This window comes from Chroicocephalus ridibundus, chromosome 29 (genome assembly GCF_963924245.1).
Source record: "Chroicocephalus ridibundus chromosome 29, bChrRid1.1, whole genome shotgun sequence".
NCBI lineage: Eukaryota > Metazoa > Chordata > Aves > Charadriiformes > Laridae > Chroicocephalus > Chroicocephalus ridibundus.
In genome coordinates this window covers 982,149-1,007,312 of record NC_086312.1, presented here as the reverse complement: position 1 = coordinate 1,007,312, position 25,164 = coordinate 982,149, and the positions used below count along the sequence as shown (strand labels likewise).

Below are 25,164 nucleotides of genomic sequence, written 5' to 3'. Positions count from 1 at the left end.
GGCCTGGCCCCACCCCCACCCCCCCCCCAGCCACTTGCGCAAGGTGGGGGGCGTCCCCGCCGCGTGTTTCCCCCCACCACCCCCCCCCCCCCAAAGAGGGGAAAAGAATCCGGGCGCCGACCGCGGCGGGGCTCAGTCCTGCACCGGGAGGAGGGGGGGCAGGAATGGGGCTAAAAGAGGAGCTTTTGGTACATTCAGCCTTTTCCCGCCCCTGCCCCCCCCCCCAAAAAAAAATAAAAAAAAAAAAAGGGATTTCGGAAGACGGCACAGCCAGACCGCCAGCAGCGCGGGGCCGGCGGCTCTGGCTTTTCCTTTAAAAAACAAACAAAAAAAACCTCCCTAAAACAACCCCCACACCCCCCCCCAGGAAAAAAAAAAAAAAAAAAAAAAATAATCATCAACAAAAATAACACCCCCGAAAACCCTCCAAAACGGGTCCGGCGTCGACGAGGAGCGGAGCGCTGGGGGGGGGGGAGGGGGGCGTCCGAAACCCCCTGCCGGGGCGGTGGGGGTGTGTGTCCCCGTTCCCGTCCCCCCCCCCCAACAACCCCGGAGGTGTTGGGGGGGGGGGGTCGTCGGGGGGCAGGCTCGGGCCGTGGTTGGGGGGGGCGGGGGGGGGGAGCTCTCGATTTGGTTTTTTCCTGCGCTGGGAGTCCCGGGAGCCCCTTTAGCTCCCGTAGTGCATCGTGTTGGTGGTGATGGACATGGGGGAGGCCATGGAGATGGCGGGCCCCCCCATGGTGAACTGGCTGTTGAGGGGGTAGTGGGTGCTGGAGCCGGCCGCGCTCTGGCCGCTGGAGGAGCCTGGGAGTAGGGGGGAGAAAAGGGGGAGATGGGGGTCAGCAGGAGGGGGGGTCCCGGGGTTTTTTTTTTTTTTTTTAGGGGGGGGGTTTACCTTGGACGATGCCCGTGCTCATGATGGAGCCCATCCTGGAGTGAGTGTGGTTGACGATGCCGGTGTTGGCTGTTGGGGGGGAAGGATTAGGGTGAGGTGGGGGAGGGGGTTTGTGTTAGGACCCCCCCCCACCCCGAGACCTCCCGCCCCCCCCCTCTTTGCGCTCACCTAAAGGAATCAGGTTGTTATGGCCGACGTTGGAGCCGCCGGCGATGACGCTGCTGAGGTCGTACGCGGCCGGCATTCCTGCCAGGCGCGAAAAGGGGACGGGGGTCAGGAATCAGGACACACACCCCCCCCACACCCCCCACACCTCTTCGAGGGGGGCGGTTCTGGCGTTTTTTTTTCCGCCCTCCCCTCCCCACCCCGGGCACCCACCGGCCACGGCCATCCCCGTGCTCATGTTGTAGGTGCTGCCCGTGTTCCACATGTTCTCGGAGGGGGACGTGTAGTGGGAGCCGGGGGGGGGCGAAGGGGTCGTCCCCGTGTACCTGGGAGGGGGGGGCAGCAATGAGGCCTGGGGGGGGGGGGGGGGGGAGCTTTTTGAGGCCCCCCCCAGCCCCCTTTCCCCCCCCCCGACCCTACCTGAAGAAGGGGTTTTTCAGGTCGAGGAGGTTGCTGGACTTGGAGCCCGTCTGGTCCACCTGGGCCACGATGCTGATGTCGTAGCTCTGTCTGGGGGGGGGGCGGGGGGGGGGGGGGGACACACAGGCCGTGAGACCCCCAACTGCGCCTGGGAGGGGGGGGAAATGGAGGGCCGGACCCCCCTGACCCCCCCATCCCGCCCCCCCGGGGAGCGGCGGCAGCATCTAGGTCGCCACCGGGAGCTATAAATACGCTGCCGAAACTGGGGCAGGGCCCCCCCCCCCCCCCCCAACCCCTCCCCGGCCAAAACTGGGGCAGGGGGGCCCCCCCCCCTGCCGCCACACCGTGTGTCCCGTCCCCCCCCCCGCCACGCTGTGTGTGTGTGTCCCCCTCCAAAGCTATTCCAGGCGCGGAGGGACCGCGGCAAAACCAGATGGCGGCTGGCACAACCCAAGCCGGGACGGCGGCTCCGGCAAGTGACCCCCCCCCTCGCCCCCCCCGCCGCCACCACCACATCCCTGGCTGTGGGGTGAGGGTCCCGTGCTCCCCCCACCACCCCCCCCCCCCCGGTGCCCCCCCACCTCTTGTTGGCGATGAGGAGGCAAGTCCCTGAGAGCGTGTCGCCGGCTTTGGCGAAGAGCGGCGACTGGAAGAGGCAGCGGACCTGGTACCAGTGGGTCAGCGGCTCGGTGGGGGCCGTCGAGAGCCACACCGTCATTCTTGGGGGGGGGGGGGGGAGGGGGGGCAATAAAAAAAAAGAAAAAAAAGAAAAAAAAGGAAAAAAAAAAAGAAAAAAAAAGGAAAAAAAAAAGAAAAAAAAAGGAAAAAAAAAAAAGAGGAAGGGGGGTGGGGGGGGTGAAACACAGCCCTGCGCCCCCCCCCGCCCCCCCCCCCCCTTCTCTGTCTGTGCTCCCCCCCCCATACGTACATGGAGCCGATGAAGCCACGTCGAACCAGAAGGCCAAGCCGTGGACCAGCCCCGAGTGCAGCATGTGGAATTTGAAGGGGATTTCTATCCTGGAAGGCGACGCCGAGCCGTCATCGAGGTGGTGGTGGTTGGGGGGGGGGGGGTGGGGAAGATCCGAGCTGCCCCCCACCACCTCCCGGGGTGCCCAAAGGCTTTGGGAGGGGGGGGGCTCATCCGGGGCCCCTCCCCGCACCCACCTGTGCAAATCGCCTTCTTTGGCTTCTAAGAAATTCACGGTGTATTTGACGGATTTGGCCATTAAGATCCGATATCGAAGGTGTCCTGGTTGGGGGCGGGGGGGGGGGGGAAAGTAAGTGTGGGGGCCAGCGGTTGGGACCACCTCCCCCGGCTCGCCCAGAGCCCCCCCAACGGTTGCCCGCCCGTCCATCGTCCCGTCTCCCCCCCCACCCCGGCCCCGAGGAGGGGACTTGGGGGCCGCTCACCACCACGGGCTGCCTGAAATACTCGTCCACGGCCGCCCCTCGGAGCGCGGAGAGGTCGACGCCGTGGAAGGAGGGCTGGTACCTGCAGGAGGGGGGGGAAAATTTAAGGATTTGGGGCGGGGGGCGGCTCTGGGGGCTGGGGGAAGGGGTAGGGATCCTCCTGTGTGTGTCCCCCCCTGGCCCCCCGGGGCTGGACTCACCAGAAATTGGCCTTGGTGAACTGCTCCATGTAGAGCTGCTCGTCCGTGAACGGGGCCAAGTGGACGTCGCCGATCGTGGGGAACATGTTCCCTGGGGGGGGCGGGGGGGGGGGAAAGGGTCAGGGAAGCGCCTGCTGCCCCTCCCCCGGCCTCGTGGGGTACGGCAGAGCGGGAAAAGGCCCCCCAGGGTGCCAGGAACCCCCCCCATCCCCAGGCTTGGGGGGGTCCAGGAGAGCGGGAAAGAGCCCCCCCCATCCCCAGGACACCAGGAACCCCCCCATCTCCAGGCTTGTGGGGTCCAGGAAAGAGCCCCCCCCGCCCTCCCCCAGACACTGGGAACCCCCCAGCCCCCATGGGGGAAGCAGTCACTGCCCCTTCCCTGGGCTTATGGGGTCCAGCAGACTGGGAAAGAGCCCCCCAGGATACTGGGAAAGAGCCCCCCCACCATCCCCAGGACACCGGAGCCCCCCATCTCCAGGCTCGTGGGGTCCCAGGAGACCAGGAAAGAGCCCCCCAGGACACTAGGACCCCCCCCCCCCACACGCTGGGGAAGCGCCTACTCCCCTTCCCCAGGCTCGTGGGGTCCAGGAGACCGGAAAGAGCCCCCCCAGGACACCGGGAAACCCCCCAGACCCGTGGGGGAAGCAGTCACTGCCCCTTCCCTGGGCTTATGGGGTCCAGCAGACTGGGAAAGAGCCCCCCACGATACTGGGAAAGAGCCCCCCCCCCCCATCCCCAGGACACCGGAGCCCCCCATCTCCAGGCTCGTGGGGTCCAGGAGACCAGGAAAGAGCCCCCCAGGACACTAGGACCCCCCCCCCACAAGCTGGGGAAGCGCCTACTCCCCTTCCCCAGGCTCGTGGGGTCCAGGAGACCGGGAAAGAGCCCCCCCCGGACACTGGGAACCCCCCAGCCCCATGGGGGAAGCAGTCACTGCCCCTTCCCTGGGCTTATGGGGTCCAGCAGACTGGGAAAGAGGCCCCCCCATCCCCAGGACACCGGGACCCCCCCATCTCCAGGCTCGTGGGCTCCAGGAGAGCAGGAAAGAGCCCCCCAGGACACCAGGACCCCCATACACACACGCTGGGGAAGCGCCTGCTCCCCTTCCCCAGGCTCGTGGGGTCCAGGAGACCGGGAAAGAGCCCCCCCAGGACACTGGGTACCCTTCCCTGGGCTCGTGGGGTTCAGAAGGCTGAGAAAGAGCCCCCCCCGGACACTGGGAACCCCCCAGCCCCATGGGGGAAGCAGTCACTGGCCCTTCCCTGGGCCTTATGGGGTCCAGCAGACTGGGAAAGAGCCCCCCAGGATACTGGGAAAGAGCTCCCCCCACCCCCAGGACACCGGAGCCCCCCATCTCCAGGCTCGTGGGCTCCAGGAGAGCAGGAAAGAGCCCCCCAGGACACCAGGACCCCCATACACACACGCTGGGAAAGCGCCTGCTCCCCTTCCCCAGGCTCGTGGGGTCCAGGAGACCGGGAAAGAGCCCCCCCCAGGACCCTGGGTACCCTTCCCTGGGCTCGTGGGGTTCAGGAGGCTGAGAAAGAGCCCCCCCCGGACACTGGGAACCCCCCAGCCCCATGGGGGAAGCAGTCACTGCCCCTTCCCTGGGCTTATGGGGTCCAGCAGACTGGGAAAGAGCCCCCCACAATACTGGGAAAGAGCCCCCCCCGCATCCCCAGGACACTGGAGCCCCCCCATCTCCAGGCTCGTGGGGTCCAGGAGACCAGGAAAGAGCCCCCCAGGATACTGGGAAAGAGCCCCCCCCATCCCCAGGGCACCAGAACCCCCCCATCTCAAGGCTCGTGGGGTCCAGCAGACTGGGAAAAAAGCCCCCCCCGCAAGGTGCCAGGAGCCCCCTCCCCGGGCTCGTGGGGTCGCACTGTACCCAGGGAGGTAAAGGAGGTAAAGAGCGTCGTCCCCCCCACCCCGGCACACCGCGACGCCCCCCCTCGGCCTCACGCTGGGTTTCAGGTACTTCTTGGCGTGGAGGTAGCTCTCCAGCATGCGCTCGTTGAAGAGCATGTAGCCCATGGGCTCCGAGATGATGATGTCGACCTGCTCCGCAGCGAAACCTCCTCCACCTTCCCCGGGATCACCACGATCCGCTCCGTCAGGTTGTTGCTCTTCACCAGCACCTGCCCCGGCAAAAAAAAAAAAAAACAAAAAAAAAACAAACCACGGGGGGGTGGGACACGGGACACGACACACACAGGCTCAGGGGGGAGCGGAGCTGCCCCACGGCTCAAGGATGGAGCCGCGGCGGGAGGCGGCGCTCGGCATTCCCAGTGCCATCATCCCGGCGCTACTGGGTTGTACTGGAGGGCGGCTCGAAGCCGGTGGGGGGGGGGATTTGGTGTGAGAGCACCGAGTGTGGTTCGGGAGGGGGGCGGGGGGGGCTCACCTCGGCGTGCTGCGCCATGGTGCTGGCTTCCACCGCGTAGATCTTCCTCGCCCCGGCCTGCGCCGCGAAGAAGGAGAGGATGCCGGAGCCGCAGCCGACGTCCAGCACGATCTGGGAGGGAAAAAACGGAAGGATACGGTGAAACCGCCGCAGCGGGGGGCTCGGCGCCGGCGTCCTCCCCCCTCACAGCCAGGGTGGGGGTCCTCGGGGCCGGGGAACGCCCAAAATTTGGATTCCCAAGAGGGAAAACCAAGGTGGCGGCACCGGGAAACCACCTCCCACGGCAGCGGCAGAGCCAACCGGCTCCGGAGAAGGACCCGGCGACTCCCGCAAGTCATCATCCACCCGGCTGCAAGCGCTAAGTTAGAAGCTCCGCTAACGAGTTGCGCGCACGGAGGCGGCTCCGCGACCCAACCGCCGCGTTCTCCCACCTGGACGCCGCGCCGGCAACCGCGGCGGCTTCCCAGGGCTCGGCCCCGCCGACTTCCCAGCACGGCGGGGAAAAAGCGGGATTAAAAATGCCGCGGCCGAGCCAGCGAGCGGCACCCGAGCGCCCAAATCCTCTTTCATCCTATATTTAACCCCCCCCCGAGGGGAGCGGCGGTGGCACGGGGGGAAAGCGGCTACGCCCCGGTGCCGGCAGCGCGTGGCTCGTGGCCACCATCCCTCCTCCCGCAGGGGGGGTATTAAAGCGTATTTTTGGCAAATATTAAAAATAAAACCACTAAGAAAGAGCCGGGGAAGCACCAGAACGGAGAAGGAGAAAAGCGAAGGAAAAGCAAGAAATCCGGGGCTTCTTCCAAGCTCCGGCGGGTATTTTTGGCGGATATTAAAAATAAAACCACCATGAAAGAGTCGGGGAAGATCCGGGAGGATTAAAAGGGGAGAAAAGGAGGAAAAGGAAAATCAAGTGCTTCTTCAGCTCCCAGCGTGGTATTTTTGGAGATAGTAAGATTAAATGAGTAAGGAAGAGTCGGGGAGCACCGAACAGATGAAAGTGGGGAGAAAGGGAGGAAAAGGAAAATCCAGGGGCTTCTTCCAGCTCCGGCGGGTATTTTTGGCGGATATTAAAGATTAAACCACTAAGAAAGACTCGCAGAAGCACCGGGAGTGATTAAAAGTGGGAGAAAAAGGAGGAAAAGGAAAAATCCAGGCAATTCTTCCAGCTGTGGGTGCCATCCCCTCCGGCTGAGCGTGTGGGGCGGAGCAGAGGTGGCGGCGGAGCCAGACCCCGAAACGGGGCAGATTTGACCCAAACCCCCCAGATTTGACCAAAACCCCCCAGCCTTCCGCTGCTCTGACCTTGTCCTTGAAGTCCCCCCGCCTGTGGTTCTGCAGGATGGCTCGCTGGTAGGTGCCCCGTCCGCACGTAGTCCTGCATCATGTTCTGCTGCTGGGACAGGTACCCGTAGAACTGGCCGGTGCGGGGGTGGAGGGGGGGGGACACACACAAACATGGGTGTCACGGTGCTGCCGGACCCTCTGCCGGCTGCCGGGGTGTGTGTGGGGGGGGACTGGGCTTCCCCTCACCTGGAAATACTGCACGGCCGAGGATTCCTCCGTCCGCTCGCTGAAGACCGAGCGCTCCGTGTTGTGGCCTCGGCAGTTTTTCAGGATGTTATAAAAAGAGCAGAAATCTGGCAGGAGGGAAAACACAAGGCGGGGGGCGGATTTAGCCGTGGCGGGGGTGGGGACACACACACACACACACACACACACAAGGGGGGGTTTCCCCCCCAGCCCGGGGTGGGGACGCACCGGTGGGGGTGGCGAACTGGACGAGGACGCTGTTGCAGCCCAGGGTGATGATGAAGGACTGTTTGCCCACGCGGCTGCACTCGGTCTCCCGCGACACGGAGCACTTGAACACGCAGACGTCTTCATCTGGGGGGGGGGGGGAAGAGAGAAAACGGGGGGGGGGTCAGAGCCGGGCCAACCCCCCCTCGGCAAATGTAATTAGCTTAATTAACCTCTAGGCAACGCAAGCCCCTCGGGCGCAGCAAGGGGTTTGGAGCCGAAATACTGATCTTTGCACCGGACGGGGAGCACCGGCGCCGGGGGGGGGACACACACCCCCCCCCCCCCCCAAATCTGCAGGGAATCCCACCTAAATCCGCGGGGATCCCCCCCAAATCCATGGGATCCCCCCAAATCTGCAGAGAATCCCGCCTAAATCCACAGGGATCCCCCGAATCCATGGGGATCCCCCCAAATCTGCAGAGAATCCCGCCTAAATCCGCGGGGAACCCCCCACATCCACGGGGAATGCCGCCTAAATCCATGGGACCCCCCAAATCTGTGGGAACCCCCCCAAACCTACAGGGACCCCCCCCCAAAATCCACAGGGAATCCCACCTAAGTCCACAGGGAATCCCCCCAGATCCATGGGATGCCCCCAAATCCACAGAGAATCCGCCTAAATCCACAGGGAATCCCCCTAATCTGTGGGGATGCCCCCAAATCTGCAGGGAATCCGCCTAAATCCATGGGGAGCCCCCAAATCCGCAGCGAATCCCGCCTAAATCTGCAGGGACCCCCAAACTGTGGGAACCCCCCCAATCCCACAGGGAATCCCACCTAAATCCACAGAAACCCCCACAAATCCATAGGGATGCCCCATATCGGCAGGGAATCCCGCCTAAATCCACAGGGAGCCCCCAGATCCACAGGGGAGCCTGCCTAAATCCATGGGGACCCCCAAATCCGCAGGGAATCCCCCCAAATCCGTGGGACGCCCTATATCTGCACAGAATCCCACCTAAATCTGTGGGAACTCCCCCAGATCCGCAGAGAATACCCCCAAATCCCCGGGAATCCCCCAAATCCACAGGGAATCCCCCCAAATCCATGAGGATGCCCCCAAATCCGCAAAGAATCCTGCCTAAATCTGCAGGAATCCCCCCAAATCCGCAGAGACTCCCGCCTAAATCCGCAGACTCCCCAAATCTGTGGGGATTGCCCTAAATCTGCGGGAATCTCCCAAATCCATGGGGGATCCCCCAAATCCACAGAGAATCCCCCCAAATCCGTGGGGAACCCCTAAATCCAAAGGGGACCCCCCAAATCCACAGGGACTCCCCCAAATCCATAGGGACTCCCCAAATCCGCAGGGATCCCCCAAAATCTGTGGGAATGCCCACAAATCCACGGGGATGTCCCTAAATCTGCAGGGAATCCCCCCAAATCCACGGGGACACCCCCATAGTCCATGCGGACCCCCCCCACATCCGCAGGGGAACCCCCCAAATCCATGGGGATGCCCCTAAATCCGTGGGAATCCCCCAAATCCATGGCGGACCCCCCCAATCCACAGAGAATACCCCCAAAATCCATGGGGACCCCCCAAATCCACAGAGTATCCAGCCTAAATCCACAGGGAATCCCCCAAATTTGTGGAGACCCCCCCAAATCTGCAGCGAACCCCCCCACATCGGCAGGGAATCCCCCAAATCCATGGGGATTCCCTAAATCCACAGGAATCCCTCAAATCCACAGAGAACCCCCCCAAATCCGCAGGGAATCCCCCCAAAGCCACGGGGACTCCCCCAAATCCGCAGGGAATCCCCTCAAATCCATGGGGATGCCCCCAAATCCAGGGGGACCCCCCCCAAATCCCAGCCCCGGTGATGCCAAGCGATGCCGGGGGCAGCTGGACGGAGCCGCCGGTGGCCAAACCGGGATGAACGCCGGCCACCTCGCTGCCGGCCAGCGCAGCGTTGCCTCGTTAGCCGCTTCGGGTTAATTAGCGCCTCCAGCCCCACCGGAATAAAAACCAACACACACACACCCCCCCAACCGAAAACGAGCCGCTCCGGCAAAACCGGAGTTTCCCCCCCCCATCGCCATCCGGCAACTCAGTCCCTCTCGCCCCTGGCCCATCGCCGGGCCGGCCACGCGGTGCGTGAAGTTGCCCAATTTGGAGCGATATGAGGAAAAATGAGCCGGGGGTGGGGGGGTGTGGGGGGGGTTCCAGCCACCCACCCCCTCCACCCCCCCACCCCCAGCCATTAATTATAAAAATCCCGCCGGCGGCGTTAATCAGGCTCCGGCTCGGGGCCCCCGCGCTCTTTGTAGCCGAGAAAAAGGGCCGGCAGATGCGCTGAAAGGGCAAGCGAGACCCCCCCGGCCCCGGCCACACAAAGGCTTTTCTGGCAAAAGCCTGGAAAAATTGGGGGGGGGGGGGGGGGGAGAATGGGATGGGAGGAGGGGGGGGCGCGGATGAAGGGCGGAGGGTGGGTGTCGCGCCATCACCCGGACGGCGCTCGCCAAAACGGGCGCAAAAAACTCCGATTTCGGTGCTGAAAAGTCGCTTAAAATGTTAATTTTTGGCTCAAGGGGAGATGGACACACACGCACCCCCCCCCCCACGGTGTCACCGAACCCCCCCCCCACGGTATCACCCCCCCCCCCCAGGTACTGAGCCACCGGCCCTTGTGCCTCAGTTTCCCCATCGCCCACAGCAGGCGAGGGCTCCTCTGGCCCCGGCACGTTAATTACTCGCCCCCACTAATTAATCGCACCGTTATTCCCCCCCCACGGTGAAGCGGGGTCTCTGGCACAGCACTGGGACTGCCCCCCCCACCCCCACCCCCAAAAAAAAACCCCAAAAAAGAAGGAAAACAGGCAATTCTCAAACGCAGACAAAGGGAACAGCAGGAAAGAGACCCCCCCCTCCGTCCCCCCCAGCCCCACTTGTTTTTGGGGGGGGACGGGACCCCCCATCTCTCAGAGCCCCCCCTCCCATTGCCACTGCCCTGCCCACGGCGGGGGGGGGGGCGGAACACGACGGCACTGGCACCCCCCCACCGACGCGGACTCGCTGGCCCCCAGAGCGCCCCCCACCCCCCCAGAGGGCACCCAGCCCCCCAGGCCCCCACCCATTCAGGCCCTACAAGCCCAGCCCCCCCCCCCCGACACCCCCATCCTTTCTGGCCCCCCAAGTCACTTCTGCCCCCCCATCCCCGGGCCCCCTTGGGCCCCCCCAAGTCATTTCTGTCCCCCCCAGCCCCTACCCCCCCCCATTCCCATACACCCCTCTGGGCCCCCCCCCAAAGTCACTTCTGCCCCCCAGCCCCACATGACCCCCTGAGCCCCCCAAGCCATTTCTCCCCCCCCCCAAACCATTCCCCCCCGCCATCCCCACACCCCCCCGAATCACTTCTGCCCCCCCATCCCCACACGACCCCCCCAGCCCCCCAAGCCATTTCTCCCCCCCAACGACCCCACAGGCCCCCCAACCCATTTGTCGCCCCCATCCCCACACGACCCCCCTGAGCCCTCCAAGCCATTCCCCCCCCAGGCCGTTTCCCGCCCCCCCATCCATCCCCACACCCCCAGGCCCCCCCAGTCACTTCTGCACCCCCAGCCCCCCACGACCCCCCCAGCCCCCCAAGCCATTTCTCTCCCCCACGCCCCCCCCGGCCCCTAATCCCGACAGGACCCCCCCGAGCCCCCAACCCATTCCCCCCCCTCTCCCATCCCCCCCCCCCAACCCCCTCCCCAGGCCCCCCAAGCCATTTCTCCCCCCCCACATCCCCACAGGCCCCCCACTCCCCACACGACCCCCCAAGCCATTTCCCCCCCTCCCATCCCCACATCCCCCCCCACGCCCCCCCTCCATCTCCACACCCCAGGCCCCCCAACCCATTCCCCCCCCCCCCCCATCCCCACACGACCCCCCGAGCCCCCCAAACCATTTCTCCCCCCCCACATCCCCACAGGCCCCCACTCCCCACACGACCCCAACCCACTTCCCCCCCGCTCCCATCCCCACATCCCCCCACGCCCCCCCTCCATCCTCGCCCCCCAGGCCCTCCCCGCCAGGCCTCCCCCCGCCGCCCCGCCCGCACTCACGGCCGTAGAGCGCCAGCCCGGCGCTGTCGGGGCCGGTGCGGACCTCGAGGCGCAGCGGCTGCTGCTCCTGGTGCCGCTGGATCTCGCCGTTGGCGTCCCCGATGGTGAGGAGCCGCACGCCGGGGAACACCGACACCGCGGCCATCTTGGAGCCGCCGCCGCCCCCCCCCTCCCCTCCCCTCCCCTCCCCGCCCCCGCCCCGCGCTCGCGCCGCGCGCCACGCCCCGCCCCGCCCGGACACGCCCCCCCCCCTCCCCCCCCCCCGGCAAACAGCGCCCCCTGCCGGACGGGCGGCCCGCACGCGCCGCCGCACCGCCACCGGGCACCGCCACCGGCACCGGAGACCGGGCACCACCACCGAGGAAAGGCACCGGAGAGTGGGAGCAGGGACCGGGACCAGCACCGGGCACTGCCACCGGGGACCGGGCACTGCCACCGAGGAACGGCACCGGGCACCGGCGAGCAGGAGCAGGGACCGGGAGTGGCACCAGGGAGCGGGACTGGCACCGGGCACTGCCACCGGGGAACGGCACCGGAGAGCGGGAGCAGGGACCGGGACCAGCACCGGGCACTGCCACCGGGGACCGGGCACTGCCACCGAGGAACGGCACCGGGCACCGGCGAGCAGGAGCAGGGACCGGGAGTGGCACCAGGGAGCGGGACTGGCACCGGGCACTGCCACCGGGGAACGGCACCGGAGAGCAGGAGCAGGGACCGGGACCAGCACCGGGCACTGCCACCGGGGACCGGGCACTGCCACCGAGGAACGGCACCGGGCACCGGCGAGCAGGAGCAGGGACCGGGAGTGGCACCAGGGAGCGGGACCGGCACCGGGCACTGCCACCGGGGAACGGCACCGGAGAGCGGGAGCAGGGACCGGGACCAGCACCGGGCACTGCCACCGGGGACCGGGCACTGCCACCGAGGAACAGCACCGGCGAGCAGGAGCAGGGACCGGGACCGGCACCGCCACCGGGGAACGGCACCGGAGAGCGGGAGCAGGGACCGGGACCAGCACCGGGCACTGCCACCGGGGACCGGGCACTGCCACCGAGGAACGGCACCGGGCACCGGCGAGCAGGAGCAGGGACCGGGAGTGGCACCAGGGAGCGGGACCGGCACCGGGCACTGCCACCGGGGAACAGCACCGGAGAGCGGGAGCAGGGACCGGGACCAGCACCGGGCACTGCCACCGGGGACCGGGCACTGCCACCGAGGAACGGCACCGGGCACCGGCGAGCAGGAGCAGGGACCGGGAGTGGCACCAGGGAGCGGGACCGGCACCGGGCACTGCCACCGGGGAACGGCACCGGAGAGCGGGAGCAGGGACCGGGACCAGCACCGGGCACTGCCACCGGGGACCGGGCACTGCCACTGAGGAACGGCACTGGCGAGCAGGAGCAGGGACCGGGACCAGCACCGGGCACTGCCACCGGGGAGCAGGACCAGCAGCGGGGACCGGGCACTGCCACCGAGGAGCGGCACCGGGGAGCGGGACCAGGCACTGCCACTGGCACCGGGCACCGCCAGCAGGAACCAGCACCGCAGAGCAGGGAGTGGGACCCAGCACCGGGGAGCGGGCACTGCCACCGGGGAGCGGGGACCAGGCCCTGCCACCGGAGACCGGGCACTGCTACCGAGGACTGGCACTGGGGAGCAGGACCAGCACCAGGCACTGCCACCAAGGACCGGCACCGGAGAGCAGCACCGGCACCAGGGACCGGAGAGTGCTACCAGCACCAGACACTGCCACCGGGGACCGACGTCATCACCGGGAAGCGGGCACTGCCACCAGAGAGCAGCACCGGCACCGGGGAGCTGGCACAGCCCCTGGGGAGTGGCACCGGCATCAGGGACCGACGTGAGCACTGGAGACTGGGCACTGCCACCGAGTACTGGCACCGGGGACCAAGCACTTGCCACTGGCACTGCCACCGGGGACCGAAGCCAGGGAGCGGGAACCGTCACCGGGTACCAACATCAGGGACCAGGCGCTGCCATCACCACCGGGCACTGCCACCAGCACCGGGGAGTGCCACCGGCACCGGGGACCGGCACCAAGGACCAGATACTGCCACCGGCACTGGGGCTGGCACCGGTGAGCAGGCACTGCCACCAGGTACTGGCATCCAGACTGCGTACTGCCACCGGCACCGGGTACTGGCACCAGGAACGGCCACCGGCCCTGGGCAATGGGCACCGGGAAGGGCAGGGGCACCAGGCGTAGCACCAGGCATTGCTACCGGCAACGGCACCGGGCACAGACAGCACTGGATAACGGGCACTGCACGCGGTGCCGTGTGAGCACCGGGCATGGCAGGGACACGGCACCCACATCCTGCACTGACACTGGGGGCAAACACCTTTATTGACACCGGAGCCGGCTCCGGAGACGCCCCGGCACAGACACAGCGACTCAGGGCACCCAGCCCGGCTCTGCCACGCAGGATGGGGTGAGGAGGAGGAAGGTCATTTGCCGGCACCAAACTGCCAGCAATGCGTCAGCACCTCTCCCGTGCCGGGGGTCTCACCGGCAGCACCAGGAAGCCCCCGGTGCCTCGCCGACCTCGACCCCACGCGGCCCCCTCCCTCGCGGTGCTGCCGGGGGCTCCTCACGCTCTCCAGCAAAAGGGTGCCGTGGCGAGCGCCGGCAGAGACAGCACCACCGCAGCTCACGCCAAGGACCTGAAGGTGCTGAAGTGGGGTGCAGCGGGGGGGGACGCCCGGGGGTCTATCTGCGGGGACGTGCCGGTGCCATCACCAGGTCCCGGTGGCATGTTCTGGCAGGGAGGGAGAGGTGAGGGTGAGCTGGGGTGGACACCGGCAGCCGGGTGACCCCAAAACCAAGCCAGGGCAGGCACGGGGACTCACCACGCTGACGGCGTAGATGCAGTTGTCATAGGAAAGCTCTGTGGAGACAAAAAAAAAGGGGGAAAAAGGATGGGTTTTGGGGTGCCGGCAGAAGCGGCACCGCCCCGGCGCGGGGGTCTGGGCCTTACCGGTGGTGGGGTATCGCGTCTCCGTCCAGCACGACGCTGGCTGCCTGCAAGGAGAAGGGCGGTGGGAGCGCGGCGGGCAGGGAGGAGGCAGCGGGGACCCGGTGCCGGGGGGTACGGGGGGGTCCCAGGGCGGCTTAGCCATGGTGGCACCAGCTCCGGCCGCTCTCACCTCTTTGCCCGCTGTCTCCTGGCCTCGGCTGGCGAGAGAGAAAACAGAGACGGGTGGAGGCGCAGCCGGGCTCAGCCACGGGGGCGGCCGGAGCCATGCGGTGACACCAGGGGGGACCCAGCGGTGCCTTAAACCCGGTTCTACCCCAACCACGACCTCCCCCCGGCAGGTCCCTGCCACCAGTGACGCGCCCAGAGCCGGCAGGGATGGAGAAGGGATGCGCCTGCCGGCACTGAGCCCCAAGATGCCGATCGCCGTGGGCACAGCCGGGACCCGGCTGGCACAGCCACGCTGCTGAGAGCCCCTGTGCCCCACGCACCTTGCCAGGCTGCCAACGCCGCCGCCACCAGCAGCAGCACCACCAGGCTGGCCATGCTGACAGCAACCGCGAGAAGCCAGGACTGATCTGGAAGGGAAGAGAAAACATCACTCGCTGGGAAAACCCCGCGCAGCCACTGAGCGTCACTGGGAAAAAGCCACCAGCGCTGCCGCCGTGCCAGTACCTTGCCGCAGAGTGGTGGAGGTTGGTAAGGGATGGCCAGTATCAGCGGTGGTGGAGGGATGACAGCTGGCGTCACTCGAAGCTGGGGAGAAACACGCTGAATTTGGGTCGGTTGCATTCCCAGTGCCCCACCCGCCGCCCCCAGCATCCCCCCCACCCGCACCATTCACCACGATCTCCGTGCTGAACGCCGACACCTGCCAGGCGCTGCTGTTGTGGCTCCGGTACCGGCACCGGTAGCACCGGGAGGCCGGGGTGGCTTCATCCAGGGTGAAATCAACTCTGTGCTCGCCCGGCTCGGCGGAGATGCTCTGCGTGGGAACGCTGGCGCCCACCGCAAAGAGCTCGAAGGTGCTGCCGGCATAGCTGCGTGGGGCGAAGCAGGTAATTTTCGGGGGACCCCCGTCCTCCGGAGAGAGGAGCCCAAGTGGTGGTGGGGAGAGCGTCGGCGCTGTCACGGCCCCTGGAGAGAGGGACAGGAGCCAGATCCCACCGTCAAGCACCCAGCGCAGTGGCCGATTCCCACCCAAACTCTGGCAGAGAAGAGGAAAAAGTACCTGCCACGAGGAGCAGAAACTCCAGCTTCATCATCCTCCTCCTCCCGGATCAGGGATTCCAGAGACCCCCCGGCACCAGAGGGTTCAGTTCTCAGCTGAAAAGAAGAAGAAAGAGGATTTTGCTCAAGATGAAATTTCATCACCCAGGAAGGAAATGACAGACAGTCCCCGACTACAGATTTGGGTTATTTTTTTCCCCCCCTTCGTTGCACAAAAAAGGCTTTTTCCACCCAGTGACCAGAGTGGTGCAAGCTCGGCTCTGCGCAAAATGGGCTCCTCACAGAGGACGTGATTTCCTGGGGCTCCCTCCCCAATTATCCCAATGAGATAGTTTAAAAAAAAAAAAAAAAAAAAAAAAAAAAAAAAAAGGTGTAAACGTGCGTAATGAGGTGCCACTCAGGAGTGACACCCAGACGGGACCCTAACCCAGACCCCCGAGGGGGTGATGACGGGGAGACGCACCTCCTTGGGGCTGATGATACGGGCACAAAACGAGGGGCCGTTCCTGGAGTCCCCAACCCCGAGGGACGCGATGGCACAGGCTGGGCTGGTACTGTGGCATGGGGAGAGCTGGGGCAGAGGCAGCGGCAGCAGGGACCGTGTGCCGGATGCACCCCCCACACCCGCTTCCTCCTGCGGCCGCCCCGACGCTGCGAGGAATCGGGGCTGAGGGGTCAGGTTGGGGCTGGGCTGTGGCTCTGTGGCCCCATTTCCCTGGGAGGGTGAGGCTGAGGCCCGGGGTTGAGCCGGTGTCAGGCTGGGGAACAGCCCCACACCCCAACATCGCTCACAGAGTCCCCCCCGGTCTGCCCCCCGGCCCCTCAAACTGCCCCAAGACCTCCCAAATCTGCCCCAGAGCACCTGAATCTGCCCCTAACCACCCAAATTTGCCCTGGGACGTCATAAATCTGCCCCATGGCCCCTCAAATCTTCCGCAGGTCCTCCCAAAACTGCCCCAGTCCCCCCAGATCTGCCCCATACCAAGCAAATCTGCTCCACGGGCCCCAAATCTGTCCCAGGACTCCCCAAATCTGTCTCAGGAGCCTCCAAGTCTTCCTCAGGACCTCCCAAATCCGCCCCAGGACCTCCCATATCTGGCTCAGGAGCCCCCAAGTCTTCCTCAGGACCTCCCAAATCCACCCCAGGACCCCCCATATCTGGCTCAGAGCCCCCCAGATCTGCCCCTAACCACATAAATCTGCTTCAGGGCCCCTCAAAGCTGCTCCAGGCCTCACTAGATCTGCCCCAGGGCCCCATAAATCTGCCCCAAGACCCCCCAAATCCTCACCCGACCATGCAAACTTGCCCCAGGGCCTTCCAAATCAACCCCAGGACCCCCCAGATCTGCCCCTAACCATGTAAACCTGCCCCAGGGCTCATCAAATCCACACATAACCACCCAAACTTGCCCCAGAGCCTCCCAAATCGGCCCCAGGCCCCTACCAAATCTGCCCCTAACCACCTAAATCCGCCTCGGCACCCCCCAAACCTCCAAATAATCACCCAAACTTGCCCCAGAGCCTCCCAAATCAGCCCCAGGGGCCCCCGAATCTGCCCCTAACCACCTACACCTGCCTCGGGACCCACCAAATCCACATATAACCACCCAAACTTGCCACAGGACGCCCTAAATATGCCCCCGGGTCCCCCCCGCGGTGCACTGTGGGAGACGGGCTCCCCTCAGCAGCGGCCCCGGCGCCCGGGCTGAGGAGGGGGGAGGGCCCTGGTCCAGGCCGGCCAATGAGAAGCCAGAACGCCAGGCGCCGGCAGGGACCAGCCAATGAGCGGAGAGGATTCCGGCCCCGAGGACCCCGGCCCGCGGGGCGGCCCCCGGCGGAGCCTGAAGCCCCGCCGCGCCGCTCCCGCCTCAGGCGCCCGCCGCGGCCACTCCTCTTCTCCTCGCCGGGTCCTTGGCGGGGGGCGGGGCCTGCCTTAAAGGCGCCGCGGGCAAAGATGGCGGCGCGCTGGCTGTGGCTGCTGGCGCTCTGGGCCCGGCCCGCCGCCGCCCCGCCGCCGCCCGACGCCGAGGTGACCTTCGTGCTGCCCGCCGGCCGCCGGGAGTGCTTCTACCAGGGTGCGCCCGGCAACGCCTCCATGGAGGCCGAGTACCAGGTACCGGAGGGGGCGGGGCCTGTGAGGGGCCGGTACCGAAGGGGGTGGGGCCGGTACCGGAGGGGGCGGGGCCTGAGACGGGCCGGTACCGGAGGGGGCGGGGCCGGTACCGGGGGGGCGGGATCCGGGAGGAGCAGGTACCGGAGGGGGCGGGGCCTGGGATGAGCCGGTACCGAAGGGGGTGGGGCCGGTACCGGAGGGGGCGGGATCGGTACCGGGGGGCGTGGCCTGTGAGGGGCCGGTACCGGGGGATCTGGTCCGGTACTGGGGGGGGGGGGAGTTGGGGCCTGGGGTGGGTCGGTAACGGGGAAGCTGGAAGCAGCGCTGCCCTGGGGAGGTACCGGGAGCGGGGGGAGCCGGTACCGGGGGGGTACCGGGAGGAGGAGGAGGAGGGGCGGGGGGTGGGAGGGGGTGTCCCCGGTGTCCCGCTGACCCCGTCCCCGGTGGCGCAGGTGATCGGCGGGGCCGGGCTGGACGTCGACTTCTCCCTGGAGAGTCCCTCGGGGCGGCTGCTGGTCCGGGAGCACCGGCGCTCCGACGGCGCCCACACGTGAGCCCCCCCCCACCGGGGCCGTGTCTGTGTGTCCCCCCCCCCCGCCCCCCCAATTCCCGGGACCCCGCTCCCCCTTTCCCACCGTTCCCCCCCTATTCCCATGGTTCCCCCCCCCGCCATTCCCGTGGGTGTCCCCCCCCCATTCCGGTGTCTCCCCCCTTGTCCGTATTTTCTCCCTCCCCTTCTCGTGTGTCCCCCCCAATTCCCATGTTTCCCCCCCCCATTTCCATAGTCCCCCCCCCCGTTCCCGTGTCCCCTCTCCCCCTTTCTCCTGTTTTCCCCCTTATCCATGTCCCCCCCTCGCCCCTTGTCCATATTTTCTCCCTCCCCTTCTTGCGTCCCCCCCGTTCCCGTGGGTCCCCCCCATTCCCGTGTCCCCTCTCCCCCAATTCCCATGTTTCCCCCCCACCATTTCCATAGTCCCCCCCCCTTTCCCGTGTCCCCTCTCCCCCTTTCCCATATTCCCTCTCCCCCATTCCCGTGTTTTCCCCCCCCTATTTCCGTGTCCCCCCGGTTCCCATGTCCCCTCTCCCCCTTTCCCACATTTTCCCCCTTATCCGTGTCCCCTCTCCCCCTTTCCCGTGTCCCCTCTCCCCCTTTCCCATGTTTTCCCCCTTATCCATGTGTCCCCCCCTTGTCCATATTTTCTCCCTCCCCTTCTTGCGTCCCCCCTGTTCCCATGGGTCCCAGCCATTCCCGCGTCCCCTCTCCCCCTTTTCCCATGTTTTCCCCCTTATCCGTGTCCCTTCTCCCCCTTTCCTATATTCCCTCTCCCCCATTCCCGTGTTTTCCCCCCCTATTTCCGTGTCCCCCCCCGTTCCCGTGTCCCCTCTCCCCCTTTTCCCATGTTTTCCCCCTTATCCGTGTCCCCTCTCCCCCCTTTCCCATGTTTTCCCCCTTATCCGTGTCCCTTCTCCCCCTTTCCCATATTCCCTCTCCCCCATTCCCGTGTTTTCCCCCCCTATTTCCATGTCCCCCCCCCATTCCCGTGTCCCCTCTCCCCCTTTTCCCATGTTTTCCCCCTTATCCATGTGTCCCCCCCTTGTCCATATTTTCTCCCTCCCCTTCTTGCGTCCCCCCCGTTCCCGTGGGTCCCAGCCATTCCCGTGTCCCCTCTCCCCCAATTCCCATGTTTTCCCCCTTATCCGTGTCCCTTCTCCCCCTTTCCCATATTCCCTCTCCCCCATTCCCGTGTTTCCCCCCCCTATTTCCGTGTCCCCTCTCCCCCTTTCCCATGTTTTCCCCCTTATCCGTGTCCCTTCTCCCCCTTTCCCATATTCCCTCTCCCCCATTCCCGTGTTTTCCCCCCTATTTCCATGTCCCCCCCCCGTTCCCGTGTCCCCTCTCCCCCTTTTCCCATGTTTCCCCCCCCCATTTCCATAGTCCCCCCCCCTTTCCCATATTCCCTCTCCCCCATTCCCATGTTTCCCCCCCCTATTTCCGTGTCCCCTCTCCCCCTTTCCCATGTTTTCCCCCTTATCCGTGTCCCTTCTCCCCCTTTCCCATATTCCCTCTCCCCCATTCCCGTGTTTTCCCCCCGCTATTTCCGTGCCCCCCCCGTTCCCGTGTCCCCTCTCCCCCTTTCCCATGTTTTCCCCCTTATCCATGTGTCCCCCCCTTGTCCATATTTTCTCCCTCCCCTTCTTGCGTCCCCCCCGTTCCCGTGGGTCCCAGCCATTCCCGTGTCCCCTCTCCCCCTTTTCCCATGTTTTCCCCCTTATCCGTGTGTCCCCCCCCAGGCCCATGGTCCCCCCCCCCCCCCTCCATATTTTCCCCCTCCCCTTCTCACGTCCCCCCTTCCCGTGTCCCCTCTCCCTCTTGCCCGCGTTCCCCGTCCTCTACCATCACCCCCCCCAATCCCTGTCCCCCCCCCGTCCCCATCCCTGTCCCCCCCCCCCCACTGACCCCTCTGTCCCCCCCCCAGCGTGGAGCCCACCGAGGCCGGCGACTACAAGCTCTGCTTCGACAACTCCTTCAGCACCATCTCGGAGAAGTTGGTTTTCTTCGAGCTGCTCTTCGACGCCCGCCCGGAGGAGGAGGAGGAGGAGGAGGAGGAGGAAGAGGAGGGGGGGGAGGAAGGCGAGGGCTGGCCGGCGGCGCCCGAGGACGCGCTGGACGTCAAGATCGAGGACATCAAGGTGGGGGGGGGGATGAAAAAGGGGAGATTTCGGGGAGAAATTCGCGACCGTGAATCCTGGGATTCCAGCAGGGTTCCTGGAGGGTTCCCCAAGGATTCCAGGAGGGTTCCACAAGGATTTCCCCCCCCCCCCCCCCAGGAATCCAGGAGGGTTCCAGGAAGGTTCCCCAAGGATTCCGGGAGGATTCCACGAAGAAAGATTTCCCCCTCCCCAGGAATCCAGGAGAGTTCCCCAAGGATTCCGGGAGGATTCCATGAGGATTTTCCCCCCACCCCATTCCTCCAGGAATCCAGGAGGGTTCCAAGAGAGTTCCCCAAGGATTCTGGGAGGATTCCACAAAGATTTCCCCCCCACCCCATTCCTCCAGGAATCCAGGAGGGTTCCCCCCACCCAGGAAACCAGGAGGAATCCAGAATCCAGGAGGGTTCCAGGAGGATTCCACAAAGATTCCCCCCCCACCCCGAGGAGTCCAGGAGGAATCCAAGGATTCCACGAGGACCAAGAGGGTTCCCCAAGGATTCTGGGAGGATTCCACAAGGATTCCCACCCACCCCCAGGAATCCAGGAGGGTTCCAGGAGGGTTCCCCAAGGATTCTGGGAAGATTCCACGAGGATTTCCCCCCCACCCTGTTCCTCCAGGAATCCAGGAGGGTTCCCCAAGGATTCCACAAAGATTTTTCTCCCCCCCCACGAATCCAGGAGGGTTCCAGGAGGGTTCCCCAAGGATTCTGGGAGGATTCCACAAAGATTTCCCCCCCACCCCCCACCCCATTCCTCCAGGAATCCAGGAGGGTTCCAGGAGAGTTCCCCAAGGATTCCAGGAGGATTCCCCCCACCCGGGAAACCAGGAGGAATCCAGAAGCCAGGAAGGTTTCCCCAAGGATTCCGCAAGGATTTTCCCCTCTCCCTTCCCCCAGGAATCCATCGAGACTATGAAGAGCCGCCTGGATCGGAGCATCCAGATGCAGACGCTGCTCCGAGCTTTCGAGGCTCGAGACCGGAATCTTCAGGAGAACAACCTGGGCCGGGTGAACTTCTGGTCGGCCGTGAACTTGGGGCTGCTGCTGGTGGTGGCCGTTCTCCAGGTCTACACGCTCCGGAGCCTCTTCCAGGACAAGCGGACGGTGCGGACGTAGACAGGGGACGGGGACGGACACACGCACGGAATATTCCGGAGCCGGGACACCCCCCCCCCACCTCCGCCACGGCTGCCGTTTCTCCCTCCCGGCGGGGATTAAACCCACCCAGTTCTGCCCCGGTGTCTCGGAGAATCCCGGGGGGAAGGGGGCGGGGGGGGGGTTTTGGGGTGAAACCCCCGCGTTTAATCACTGCAGGGTCTCAGATCCGCCGCCTCCGAGTGGTTTTGGGATGGAATCCCTTTATTCTGGGCACGCTGGGAGTCGCGGGGATGCATCCCGGGGATCCCCCCGGGGGTGGTTTTATGGGCTCAGCCGCGGCCTGGGATCGGCCAAACTCCTCGGGATCGGCTCCGCCGGGAGGGAAAAGGTCCCGGAGGAGCCGGGAAGGACTTTGCCCCGGGAAAAGGTTCCGCGCTGGCTCCGATACGGCCCGACGGAGCTGCTCCCCCGGTGCCGGAGCCCCGGGGCTCGGCCGAACGCCCAGGAAGGACCCACCGGGTCCCTCCGGCTTCGGGGAAAAACCGGGATTTTCCTTGGCAGAGCTGGGATTTCTCCCCCAGCCCTGCCCCCAGGAACCCCCCCGCGGCTGCAGGGTTGGTGGGGAGGGGCTGCAGGGGACCGAATCCCACCCGACGGACAAAATCCAGCCGGAAAAATACCCAGAAAAGGGAATTTAAGCAGGAAATATGCCCGTAAATGGGGGGGGCTGCGGGGCCGGCAGAGATCAGAAGGGCCAGGGTTTGGCCACCGAATCCCGTGGTCTGGCCACCGAGTCCCATCACGGGTTCCAGAGGAGGTTTGGCCACCAAATCCCCCGCTCCGGCCACCGAGTCCTGGCCTGGGACCCAAAGGAGGTTTGGCCACCAAATCCCACGCTCTGGCCACCAAGTCCCATCACGGGGCCTGGAGGAGGTTTGGCCACTGAATCCCGCAGTCTGGCCACTGAGTCCCATCATGGGTTCCGGAGGAGGTTTGGCCACCAAATCCCCCGCTCCGGCCACCGAGTCCTGGCCTGGGACCCAAAGGAGGTTTGGCCACCAAATCCCACGCTCTGGCCACCAAGTCCCATCACGGGGCCTGGAGGAGGTTTGGCCACTGAATCCCGCAGTCTGGCCACTGAGTCCCATCATGGGTTCCGGAGGAGGTTTGGCCACCAAATCCCCCGCTCCGGCCACCGAGTCCTGGCCTGGGACCCAAAGGAGGTTTGGCCACCAAATCCCACGCTCTGGCCACCAAGTCCCATCACGGGGCCTGGAGGAGGTTTGGCCACTGAATCCCGCAGTCTGGCCACTGAGTCCCATCATGGGTTCCGGAGGAGGTTTGGCCACCAAATCCCCCGCTCCGGCCACCGAGTCCTGGCCTGGGACCCAAAGGAGGTTTGGCCACCAAATCCCACGCTCTGGCCACCAAGTCCCATCACGGGGCCTGGAGGAGGTTTGGCCACTGAATCCCGCAGTCTGGCCACTGAGTCCCATCATGGGTTCCGGAGGAGGTTTGGCCACCAAATCCCCCGCTCCGGCCACCGAGTCCTGGCCTGGGACCCAAAGGAGGTTTGGCCACCAAATCCCACGCTCTGGCCACCAAGTCCCATCACGGGGCCTGGAGGAGGTTTGGCCACTGAATCCCGCAGTCTGGCCACCGAGTCCCTGCCTGGGGCCCAGAGGAGGTTTGGCCACTGAGTCCCGTCCTGGGGCGGCCGAGCTCTGGTTCCTCCTCCGGTGCCGGTTCCGATTTACAGCGGGGGGGGGTGGGTGGGGGGGGGTGCGGTTTGGGGCAAATAATAAAAATTTTGGGTTTTCAACAGCCACTTTGAGGAGCCGGGGCAGAGACGACCCGTTCCCGGGGAGGGGGGGGGAGGCTGCGGTGACACCCCCGTCCCGCAGGAGGCAGCTCACGGAGAGCAACGGCCCCCCCCCCCCCCCATCCCACCCCCCCAGAGCCCCCTCCGCCCGAGACCCCCCCCAAAACTCCCCCCCCATTCGGGACCCCCCCAAAAAACTCCATTCGGGCCCCCCCGCAAGCGCCCTTGATTCAAAACCCCCTGGATTTGACACCCCCCCCAAAATAATCCCCTGGATTCGAGCCCCCCCCCCCCCCGCAAAAGCCCTTTGATTTGACCCCCCCCCGCAAAAGCCCCTCGATTCGAGACATCCCCCCCCCCTTTTGATTCGATTCCCCCCCCCAAAAGCCCCCTGGATTCGTGCCCCCGCGATTGGCAGCAGCAGGCGGAGGAAAGAGCGAGACCGACCCCCCCCCAAACCCCCCCCCCCCAAAAAAAAAACCCCAGAGATTTCCGCCGCCGCATTCGCTTTTTTTTTTTTTTTCCCCTTTATTTATTTTTTTAATTTATATTGATTTTTTTTTTTTTTTCCTTTTTTTCGGTTCATTAATCGGATACAGACCGGAGGCACTTAACGCTGGGGGGGGGGATTGGAGGGGGGGGGGGGTTTGGGCAGCCGAGGTGAGCGAAGTGGGGGGGGGGCGGGGGGCCCGATGCTGGGTGTGGGGGGGGCGGGCGACACCGGCCGGGACCCCCCCAGCCATGGGGGGGGGGGGGGGGGGGGGGGGTTGGGGGGCGAGAGCCGCCTCCACGGCACTGAGCAGCCCCCCCCCAAAGCCGGGGGGGTCCGACCGGGCTCGTTAATGGATTAATTGCTGGGGGGGACACACACACCTCGTTGCCTTGGGGGGGGGGGGGTGTGAGGAAGGGGGCCCCCCCACGCCCCCCCCCACGCTCCCGGCTGGGGCTGGAGTCGCTGTTTGTAAAAACCTACGTTTTTTTTTTCGTCGCGTTTGGGGTTTTGTTGGTTTTTTTTTGTTTTTTTTTTTTTAAATTTCAATTTTCCTTTTTTTTTTTTTAAACTTTTTTTTTCTTAAAACTTTTTTTTTTTTTTTTTTTTTTTTTTTTTTAATACAATTTCATAAAGTCCGTAAAAATATTTACAACCTCCCGCTCCCAGCCGGAGCCCGGTGGGGGGGGGGGGGGGGGAGGGGGGCGAGGGGGGGGGGGACACAACACACACAACCCCCCCCCACCCCGGTTCTAAGGCAACCCCGGTTCTAAGGCAACGGGGGGGGGGGGGCCGGAATTATTTGGGGCGACCGGACCCCCAAAACGACCCTGGGGGGGGGGGGGGCTGAAGGCAGCGGAGAGGAAAGAACCCCCCCCCCCCCCCTCCTCGGCGCCCCCCCCCAACGGGGGACCCCCCTTTTATTTTTCCAGTCTTTTCCCCCAAATTTTGGGTGACGCCGGTGGGGGGGGGGTGGGGGGGGTGTGCGGAGGAAATACCTGAGGTTGGGTGCGGAGCCGGCGCCGCGCGGGGGGGGGGTGGGGGGGTCAAGGGTGGGGGGGGGGGGACACACACCCCAAATCTGCTCCCGCTTCGCGGCCGATTAGATTAATTAGCAAAAACAAAAAAAATAAGAATAATTAAATCGCTATCTGCGCTCCCGCCGTTTTTATCTCCCCCCCCCCCCGCTTCCCCCCCCCCCCCCCCCCCAAATATATAAATTTTCCTCAAATGCGATAAAACCGGCAAATAGAGACTATGGGTGAAGATTAGCCCTCGCTTTTTGGGACAGAAACCCCCAAATTGCTAAATTTTATAAGTTTTATATAGAATATATTAATACAAAAATTCTTGGGGCGGG

At 65.2% G+C, this 25,164-nt stretch overlaps 3 protein-coding genes across 4 annotated transcripts; 1 reads left to right on the top strand and 2 right to left on the bottom strand.

Moving 5' to 3' along the window:
• Positions 1-388: 388 nt before the first annotated feature.
• Positions 389-11,527, bottom strand: CARM1 (coactivator associated arginine methyltransferase 1). The gene is given in 20 exon segments (XM_063319058.1): positions 389-804; positions 896-964; positions 1,064-1,141; positions 1,274-1,386; positions 1,481-1,570; positions 2,062-2,199; positions 2,409-2,424; positions 2,427-2,497; positions 2,645-2,717; positions 2,720-2,729; positions 2,891-2,972; positions 3,091-3,182; positions 5,050-5,153; positions 5,156-5,225; positions 5,492-5,602; positions 6,794-6,850; positions 6,852-6,905; positions 7,022-7,128; positions 7,250-7,375; positions 11,345-11,527. Coding segments are annotated over 20 exon segments (1,743 nt in total). The 5' UTR covers positions 11,490-11,527; the 3' UTR covers positions 389-667.
• A 2,021-nt stretch (positions 11,528-13,548) lies between these two features.
• On the bottom strand, positions 13,549-16,657 carry C29H19orf38 (chromosome 29 C19orf38 homolog). Of its 2 annotated transcripts, XM_063319044.1 has the most exons (9): positions 16,034-16,657; positions 15,572-15,666; positions 15,178-15,477; positions 15,016-15,096; positions 14,832-14,918; positions 14,513-14,540; positions 14,344-14,387; positions 14,216-14,253; positions 13,549-14,124 (listed from the first exon to the last, which is right to left on the bottom strand). In XM_063319044.1, exons 2-9 carry the CDS (start codon positions 15,603-15,605, stop codon positions 14,017-14,019), a joined length of 720 nt encoding a protein of 239 aa, XP_063175114.1. In that variant the 5' UTR covers positions 15,606-15,666; positions 16,034-16,657; the 3' UTR covers positions 13,549-14,016. The 2 variants fall into 2 exon arrangements, with proteins under 2 accessions (XP_063175114.1, XP_063175115.1); XM_063319045.1 differs by lacking the exon at positions 14,513-14,540.
• Positions 16,658-17,175: 518 nt separating this feature from the next.
• TMED1 (transmembrane p24 trafficking protein 1) lies at positions 17,176-21,717 on the top strand. Its single transcript, XM_063319043.1, has 4 exons — positions 17,176-17,683; positions 18,136-18,233; positions 20,161-20,374; positions 21,292-21,717. Exons 1-4 carry the CDS (start codon positions 17,312-17,314, stop codon positions 21,508-21,510), a joined length of 903 nt encoding a protein of 300 aa, XP_063175113.1. The 5' UTR covers positions 17,176-17,311; the 3' UTR covers positions 21,511-21,717.
• The last annotated feature ends 3,447 nt before the right edge of the window (positions 21,718-25,164 follow it).